Raw genomic sequence first — 9,765 nt, 5'->3', positions numbered from 1 at the left:
GGACGTGAATCTTGCTCGTCAGGAATGTCGCCTTCTGAGGGTCAAGCGAAATGTGCAGGTTTTTTTTTTCAAGAGTTGGGCCTTGGTTCCCTGCAGCCACGCAGCAGCTGTGGAAATGGCTGTTAAAAAATAAAGGAGAGCCCAAAGAGCCTTGGGCTGGTACCACAGGGGAAGGAGAGGCTCCTGCCTCCCCACTCAAGCCCTTTTCCAAAACAGCAAGGGGGGAGTCTCTGTTTTCCCTGCTCCACGTGGAGCGTTCAGTGCATGTGGAGAAGTAAAAACAGAGAAATGCCTTTTCTCCATGCTATTTTAACATGGGGAAACAGCTGGGGGGGGGCAAGAGTTCTTCCTCCCTCTGCAGTGATATTCCAAAGTCATTTCAGTTCTCCTTTATTTTTTAAATAGCCATTTGCCACAGCTGCTCTGTGACAATGGGGGAACCTGAGCGGGGTCTGGGGAACCCGGAACCAGCTCTTTAAAAACGTGCACATTCGGCTTGACCCTGAGTATTCAAGAGGCTGCGCGTGTGCTTTGCGGGCACGTTGCCCAGCCACGCCTTCCCAGATTCCAGCCAGCGTATGTATCCCTACAGCTGGGGCCATTTACCCCTCTTCCTCTGGCCACTTCCGGGTCCTATTTCCTTGTGCTTTCTCCCAAGCAGACCCTTTCTCTTGAGGAGGCTTTTATTTATTTATTATTTATGTATTTGCATTTATTTATTTCATTTATAGTCCGCCTTTCTCACTGAGACTCAAGGTGGATTACACAGTATGAGATTAGTACAATCAGTATCAAGTACATTTCCATACAGTGCCAAGGACAAAGTTCTCTGCTACCATTCCCTGTTGTATCTAGCTCCTAGAATGTCCCAACTCTTGTTCAGTATTGTCCTCTGCTCAGTCAATGTCCTCGCTGTTGATTAGGCTGTGTTTTCACTTGCACGGTGTGATCTGCCTTGGATCTCAGTGAGAAAGGTAGAATACAAACAAACATTGAAGTAGGCAAATGAAGTAGCCAAGTAAATAAGCAATGGTGGGAATTTGCTCTTGTCCGTGTGGATGAAAGCAGAATGTTCCATCTTTGCAGCCCCAGTGAAGGGCTTGATAGTTCATTCTCTCCCCCACCCCCCACCCCCGGGTAGACTCAGATCCACCTGGACCATGCCGTGGTATACTTCTTTCAGCATGTGGCATTAGCTGTTCCACTGATGTCAACTGCCAAAGAGGACATAAATGCTGTAATACCAACTGTGGACTGCAATGTATACTTTCTTCGTGAGGTGAGCAGAGGGAGCATTCCCTTTGGGGCACTGGTGACCATCAACAGCACTAAGAGACTCTAGCAAAGAGGGAGTGAGTCCAATATCAGCCATCTCTGTCACCCTCCCCCAGATCAGTCCCCCCCCAAGGTCACCCTCCCCCTCGTTATGCCCCCCACCAAGTCAAATGAGGGACGGGAGATCCTCTGAGGCCAGGTAATGACTAAGGCGAAACTTGTGCCTTCTCTTCAAGGAAGAAATTTAATAGTCCAAAGGGACTTTTTCTTCTCTCTGTCTGCAAGATGATAGAAAGAATCCCTTTGGTAAGGGTGATACAAACCCTGAGCAGGCCATCAAAACTAGATGGATGGGAAGCTAGAGTTGGAAATGTGTGGTGCTCTGAAGGGCCTCTGGAAAACAGGCTTGTGCTTCTCTGTAATGGTTGTCATTGAGTTGTGTTCTGTGCAGGCACACATTGGGACTGCACGTACACAGGCCAGCTGCAGAGAAAAAACTCGGTCGCTTCTAAAGATGGAAGAGGTCCTCTTTCAGGAATGGCTTTTTCTGCTGAAACCTGCACACAACCCAAAGGAGGAGCGCCCCCTCCCTCAGTTCCCCTGAGCCTTCAGAAGGTCAGCTGGAGCAGGAAGCTGAGTTCATGGGGGGCGGGGGGGTGGAGAGATGTGTGCCTGCACAGAAGATAATGAACAACAGCACAACCCTGTTTTCCAGAGGCCCTTCACAGCACCGCACATTTCCAACTCTAGCTTCGCATCCATCTAGTTTTGATGGCCTGCTCAGGTTTGTATAACCCTTACCCAGGGACTTGCAGTTCCACTTTGGGTGATAAATAAACTTCTCACCAAGGGGGCGGGTCTGAGCTCCCAGGCAACCGAGAGTGAAGTACAGAGTGGCCCACTGATCGTTCCCTTCTTGCATTTGTGTCCACAGGGTCCTGACAGGTGAACATGTCAACCAAGGACCACATGGCAGTTTCGGAGATGTCTGAGAGAGGGACTCCTCTTAGGAACACTGCTGAGGCCGCTTGGGCTCTAGTCCAATGTGCCTGTACTGGGAAAGTACATGCAAATAAATAAATAAATAAATATCCACCTGGACAACGTTTGTTTGTGAAGAGGCTAGCCATCCCTAACAAATAAGCGACCTCAGAGATTCTCTGACAACACAAACTTTTCAAAGAAAAGAACAGAGCGCTCTTAACTTCAAGTTGGTGTTGTCTCTCTAGCGAGAGCAGTTGGAAGGGGTGGAACCTGGAAACAACACAGGCAAAAATTGAAAAACTAGTTTGCAGAAGTACTCTTTTTTTCAAAAAACCAGGGAAAGGGGTGGTCTGTGCACAGGGCACCCAGTTCCCCAACCCTCTTAGAGGAGGTGATAGCCATGAAAAACAGGTCTGAAAGGATAATAGAGCCAGAGAGCAAGTCACCAGTGGCTCAAAGGGGGGGGGCACATTAACTTAGGGCCAAGCTACAAGTGACGAATGACACTTGAACGGCAAGTGTATTTCTCCCTGTTCACTTGCCCTCCACTCAATCCACTTGCCATTCAAGTGTCATTCGTCATGTGTAGCTTGGCCCTCAGCTAGACGAGGGAGAGGCTCCACTGAGGGGCTATGGGTGGAGTGGGAGAGAACATGTTGCACAGACCTTTAAGAAACTGTGCAGAGGCCTAGAGTGAGAAAACTGTCCCGACATCTACTGGTTGGTGGTAAACAGACAAGACAGCAAGGCGGACCCTGACAGAAGTCGAAAGTCCGGAGTGACTCCAACGTAACAGCCTAGTACTCTAAAATAATAGTCAACGGGCAGGAAAAAGAAGAAACCCCTTTTGGGGAAACTGGTTAGAAAATTTAGCCCATTTGCCAGAGCAAGACTTGAGAGTGGGACCCTTACATGAATTAAGCAAGATCTCTAGAAGCAGTTCTGAATTTTTTACTGCAGAGACAGTTTGGTGTAGTGGTTAAGAGCACAGGACTCTCATCTGGAGAATCAGGTTTGATTCCCCACTCCTCCACTTGAAGCCAGACGAGTGACCTTGAGTCAGTCACAGCTCTCTCAGAGCTCTCTCAGCCCCACCCACCTCACAGGGTGATTGTTGTTGTGGGGATGACAACATACTTTGTAAACTGCTCTGAGTGGGTGTTAACTTGAAGGGCAGTACATAAATCAAATGTTATTATTACTCTTATTATTATTATGCTCTCCCCTGTGGACCAGGTGAGAGGTGGCAGAGGGTGGAGGCTGGGACTGGCAAGTTCCTCGCCCCCACCGGGGCAATGGAATTCCTATTGGGGAGCCAGACCCTGGTTCCCATGTAGGGTTGCCAGCCTCCAGGTGGTGGCTGGAGATCTCTCAGAATTACAACTGACCTCCAGGAGATGGAGATCAGTTCCCCTGGGGAAAAGGGCTGTCTTGGCTCTATAGCCTTATATCCAGTGGAAGTCCCTCTCCTTCCCAAACCCCACCCTCTCCAGGCTCCACCCCCCAAATCTCCCCAATGCAGGGGAGGGGTCGGTCTTGTTCCCAATCCGCTCACGTGCTGTGGAGTGGGAGAAATCAGATGCTGTGCCAGGTAAGGTGCCAATGGCCCTGCTGCTCTCCCACCTGCTCATGTGCTCAGAGGAGTAACACTGCGTAGGGTTGCCAGCTCTAAGTTGGGAAATTCCTGGAGATCTGGGGAGTGAAACCTGGAGAAACCTGGAGTAAGTGGGGTTTGGGGAGGGAAAGGACCTTGGCATGGCATAATTCTATAGAGTCCACCTTCCAAAGTAGCCATTTTCTCCAGGTGAACTGATCCCTATGGCCTGGAGACCAGTTGTAATTCCGGGAGATCTCCAGCCACTACCTGGAGGCTGGCAACCCTAATCTGTGGACATGCACGGGGGGGGGGGATTTGATACCGAGGGGTTGCATGCTTGCCCTACGGAGGATGGCTTGTGGATGGATTTCATAGTTCAGGAGGAAGAAAAAAGCAAACAAGGTCAACAAATGAATGTGTTGTGTTGAGTTGTGTTGTGTGTGTGTGTGTCTGTGTGCGTGTGTGTGTAACCTCAGACAAACATCTTCTGTTGCCCTGTAGGTCTGGTGCTGCCAGACACGGTGGGAGCATCGTTTGTTTTGACCAGCACTGTTTGCTCCAACTCCTGCACTGAACTGGGGTGTGTTTCTATCCCACCATTTTCCCACGGAGCCCCAAAGCAGTTTACCAAGTTATATTACCAAGACAAAACATCAGGGCCAGATCGAAGGGGGGCCGGGGGGGTAGTCTGCCCCTGGTGCCACCAGGGAGGGGGCGCGAAGTGGTCAGCCTAGGGTTGCACCGGGCGCAGGCGACCCTAGATCCAGCGCTGCAAAACGTGACAGCTTTGACAACCAAAAATGCTTAATTTGTAACTTAGGACATACGATTGCACTATTCAGAATATAAATGCAGTTTAATACTACAGATGCCCCCAAGTATTTGAGCACTTTGTTGTATTTCAGTACTGAAGCACACTTAGGTATTATTCTGACTGTGAACTTTTGGCCTCTCTTACTGAACTTTCTCTAATTATTCTGCTATGTCCCTGCCTCCGTTTTATTCCACTTTGCATTGGATCCCTGTCCCTTGATCAGAAAGTCCCCTAAAACAAATTTGGTGGTCTGCTTAACCGTTCCTGAAGGCACAGAGCTCTGATCTGCCTGGTCACCCAAGATGAAAGTCCGAGGGCTGATTTCTACAAGGCAGAGCTCACAGGCAGGGGTGATGGATCACGGGTGCAGAAGGCTTATTATGCCTCTCCCCGCCATGCATGCTGCTGCCCAACAAAAATGGTCTGGGGAGGTGGCATTTGGCCCTTTGCAGAAGACCACATAACCACATGACCTTCCACAACAGTCCGAGCAATCTGTTCCCCAAACCGTCTCTGTTTCAGTTAACAGTGCAGGGCCTGGGGGGGGGGGCAGAAGAATACAGGAGAAGACACAAGCTGCACGTGGCTGTGGCAGAGTTCATGTTGCCCCCACCCTAAGAATCCCATCTCATGGAAACCCACCCAGAGGCCTTACAAGAGTGGGGCTGGCCCCTCCCTTTCTGATGGATTCTCCTTGATGGCTGCGAATGAGAAAGGCCGATGGCTACTCCAGGGCCTGGGGAGGCTCAAGACTGTGCAGCCAGTGCCCGCGGAGACTGTTTGAAAAGATCACCACACATTTGTAACTTGCAAATTTCTCTTTAATTATGATTCCCCTCCAGCATGACGTTTCAGACTTAAGAATACGATTAGGGGTGCCGCAGGTGGAGAAACTGCAGGATAGGGAAGTGAGATCAGGGGCCAAGCTGGTGCATTCATTTTTGAGAGGAGGAATTCTTCTGCACGGGCTGCTGTCAAAGATTCTGCAGTTCAGACGAGGTTAGTCTGCCAGAAGGAAAAGGCAGTTAGAGATCCAGGAGGGGCCACAGGCAGGCAGTGAGATGAGCTCAGCTGGAGATAAGGACCCTCCAGGCGTAGGTATTTCCCACCTCTCCTCCCACCAACTTCTCAGCTGCCCTTCAGAACACTTCACATACCTGTTCTCTAGTAACATCAACTGAAAACAGTTAATAGAATCCAGTTGAAACCAAATTTTAAAATGAAAACAGGGCAAGGAACAGAATGAGGCGTGATGGGAAGCCAGCAAAGATTTCAAAAAACGCTTGGAGGACAAAAACCTCTCTAGTGCTTTCTGACATGCTGGAAGGAGGGAATAACAGAGAGTCCTTGAGAGAACACCTCCAAACTGCCCTCCCCTTGATGGGACATGTCTGAGTGGGACAGAGGACGTGGGATGAGGGAGGATCTGAGTGGGAGGGGGAAAGCTCCATTTCGGTGCAAGCATATAACATGTCAAGGCTGAGATATGGAGGGTGCAGCAGCAGGACGTGGGACTGGGACGAGGGAGCTCCTCTTCCTTCTCCTCCTCCCCATTGCAGCTGCTCCCTCTTCTCCCTCCCAGAAGGAATGGGGAGGAGAAGAGTAACAGCCCTCCTTTAAGTGTGGGAGGAGAGAGCCAGAAGTTGTCAGAAGAAGAGCAGAGGTCTTGGGGGGGGCAGTATCCAGTCTGTGATGGCTCCTGCCTCCCCCCATGCTGGACTGGCACTTGCTTCCCTTCCCTTTCCTCCCCCTCCCCCCACAGCCTCCAGCAACAATGGGGTGACTCACTCTTGACGGGGTCGAAACAGGCTCTCGTGCACGCCCAGTCGCAGCACTTTTGGGGGCCAGGGCAGCCCGAGTCATTTTCGCACTTTGCGATGCATGGGGCAACAGTACCTGGTGGTGCTTTGGGACATTTTCCAGGCTTCTCTGTAACGCAAAACAACCTCTTGTCACAAAGACACTTTTCGGGAAGAGAGACAACCTGATCTGATGTATCAGGTTGGAACACTCTTGATGGTAAACCACCACCCACCTTGGACAGGTCTAGCACATCTGGACTTAGTCAGGACTGCAGCCCTCTCTCGCCAATGCCCAAACCCTCGTTTTAGTCCTTCGCAGTTGTGACATGTGCCTGAAAGGCTCCCTTCACATGCAACCTCCCTGATAGACTTTCCCCCTCTTCAATAGCCAGCCTCCCATTTCTCCACAGGATGCCTGCAAGAGGGAAAAGGGCAGAGGCAGGCATCGACAGAGCAGCGGATCTTCTCCCGAAGAGGGCACATCATCACTTGGACATGGGTACAAGTAGGGCTGTGCCTGGCCTGGGGTAAGGGCAGTCTATGGGTCGTGTCAGAGGCAGTGCTGAGAAGCTGCCAGGCGGCTGCAATCAAAGGCAGGAATGGGAAAGAGGAGAAGGGAAATTGGCAGGAGCGATGGCTCCATTACTGCCAACAGCAAAAGGGGCAGCATCAGGACCCCTCCTCTGTGCTAACAGGCAGATCTCAAAGAGTGGAGGGATCAGCACTCATCTCCAGCTGCCAGAAACTCCCTCTTTTCCGGCAGTGCCCCTGCATGATGCCCTGGCCAGGATGTCCTGGTTTTAGAGGAGCCAAAAGGCTGCAGCAGTGTGCGCATCCTCGTCCTCCAGCCCTGGTCCTCTCATCTGGACTGTGGCAGGCTTTGAAATGGAGGAGAAGGAGGAGAGCGAGCTTCGACACGATAACAGCCCTGATGAGATCTCTCCTGGCACCGAGAGCATCTTCAACTCAGAGGCATCTCCAGTCACGTTCTAAGTGAGTGTTGGTCCCTTCTTGCCTGAGACCCCAGAGAGCGGCTGCCAGGTGGAGGAGTAAGAGCAGGCCCGGATGGACCAAGGGCCCATCTCTCTATAATGCACCTTCATGTGTATCTGTGTTCAGAGGGCGAAGTGTTCCCTGGCAGCGCTCCTCTGAAAATATGGGAAGGGGAGAGTTCACTGAAGAGGCTGGCCCTGTCTTTAATGAGGAGCGGGGGGGGGGAAGCTTGCCCTACAGCTGAGGAACTTGAACTCCTCTTTGTGTTGGATCTGAAAAGGGCAGGGAGGTCAACTCCAGAATGCAAGAAGAGCCCGGCGGGATCAGAGCTGTGCCAAGGGCACATTGTGGGTATGTCTCTACACTGCCTGAGAGCTCCAGCCACTCATGGTCAGAACAAGCTTCCAGTGCCAGCCGGAAACCTGCAATGTGGGTGCCAGAGTGGATCCCTGTCAAACATTCCCAGGAATTTTTAGGAGGGGGCGGAGGGTCTCATCTCATGACATACAAGCAGTCTCTTGAGGAGACCATCCCTGACCCCGAAAGGCTTCCCCACTTGGGGCTAGAAGAAAGATGCTCCGAGGCAGGGTCAGAATGGGGTGCTTACCTTGAGCAGAGGCAGGGGGCATCAGAGCCCAGAGAGTGAGGAACCCCACAAGGAGGAGGAGGGCGAGGCCGCTGGACTTCATGGCAAAACACTGGTGAGTGTTCGGATGGAGCACTCGGGCCGATTTATATCCCATGCCAGAGGAAGCTCATAAAGTTCCAGCCTTATGCATGCTGGGCAAGGGGAAAAACAGGACACCGCACCACTGGGAAATAGTTCTGTTGTGTAACTTGCCACAAGGAAATCATTAGAGCCCAAGAAGTTGCCACAAGGTGAACTTGGAGGGCAGTTTCACAAGAGGACAAAAGCATTTGAGGGGAACCAGGAAATCTGGGGAAATCCTCCTTTGCACATCAATTCAGTCCCGGCCCAGATTGTATTGAGTCAGTGCTGCATTCTCAGTGGAAGGGCGCATGATATGATGTCTGCTGTCCTGCAAGGGCATAAATCAGGGAAATCTGCCATGGCTGAAACAAGTTGTTGGCGGGAGTTATTGTTAGGAACCATCAAAGAGCCACCGCCACAGACTTTCTTGACAGGCAGTTTTTAGATGCTGTCACCTCATTGGTAATTCCTGAGATTGGCACCCTAAATGGAAAGACTCCAACTTTGCCCTGTTGGCCTGCATGTCCCAATGTCAAGCAGGAATCCGATGGATCTGCTCCATTGGGTGTCGACGAGATGCTGCTCAATTATCAGTTGTGACATATTTGGCAGCCTCGTGAACAAGGAAGGACAGTAGAAAGGGTACGCATTTTGAACTTTGAGATAACAATTTAATCCCCTGAGGTATAAAATAGGTTGCAAAAGACCATCTTTTGGGGGGGGAAACCCTTGAGAAAAACCCTGGAATATTGTCAGCATCATAAACCTCTTGGATAGCCCCTTTTTCCAAAAGGGATTGAACTTCTCCTTCAAGTTCTGGTAATCTATTGTCTGTAGCCAAGGACGGCCTAACGCAATCATGTGTCGCCACAAACTCCACCTCGTAGCCAAGAGTCAGCTCTTACTGACTCCCATTGAGAGTAGCAAGCAGAGAGTCTCCCTGTGAAACAAGGGTTTGGATTGGGTGTGGCCACAACACATCAGAATTGTTTAGGAAGGCTCTCTTTGGTTGTTGTGGGTTTTCTGGGCTGTATTGCCGTGGTCTTGGAAGACCACGGCAATACAGCCCGGAAAACCCACAACAACCATCGTTCTCCGGTCGTGAAAGCCTTCGACAATGTTATGCACAAACTTGTGCCTTAGGTGTCCCTCTCACCAATCACAATAAGAGACACACACCACGGAGTCCTGTAGAATGAAGCAATATATGATTGTTTAATTTAAACAATGGAGGAGCTTATTTTCACAAGAGTAGGTGGTCTCCTTGTGTCCTGAGCTCGTCAAAATTACAATAGAAATACAGGCAATTAATACTTTCAGATAATCATAACAATATTACAGTATTCTAATATTTGATATCTTATTGGCTCGTAACATATCTAGGGTCAGTTCTGATTTGAAGATGCAATTCTGGGCTGGCCTCTCTATTTGGGGGAATTCCGGTCTTCACAGTTTTTTTCCTCTGCCCTCATTTTGGAAGGACACTGTCTAACCTTTTACCTACTTTCTTCTGGGCATAATACTTTCAAGGGCGCCAATGAGTCTCAATCTGGTGGATAGGAAGGGATGTTTTCCTATTCGTGTCCTT

General features: G+C 50.4%; 1 protein-coding gene across 1 annotated transcript; it reads right to left on the bottom strand.

The window, feature by feature from the left end:
* Positions 1-5,485: 5,485 nt before the first annotated feature.
* LOC129331028 (porwaprin-a-like) lies at positions 5,486-8,188 on the bottom strand. The gene is made up of 3 exons (XM_054981350.1): positions 8,073-8,188; positions 6,459-6,599; positions 5,486-5,675 (listed from the first exon to the last, which is right to left on the bottom strand). The coding sequence occupies exons 1-3, from the start codon at positions 8,152-8,154 to the stop codon at positions 5,671-5,673; spliced, it is 228 nt and encodes a 75-aa protein (XP_054837325.1). The 5' UTR covers positions 8,155-8,188; the 3' UTR covers positions 5,486-5,670.
* Positions 8,189-9,765: the final 1,577 nt, after the last annotated feature.

This window comes from Eublepharis macularius, chromosome 5 (assembly GCF_028583425.1).
Source record: "Eublepharis macularius isolate TG4126 chromosome 5, MPM_Emac_v1.0, whole genome shotgun sequence".
NCBI classification, from domain to species: domain Eukaryota; kingdom Metazoa; phylum Chordata; class Lepidosauria; order Squamata; family Eublepharidae; genus Eublepharis; species Eublepharis macularius.
This window is presented reverse-complemented; position numbering and strand designations above follow the sequence as displayed.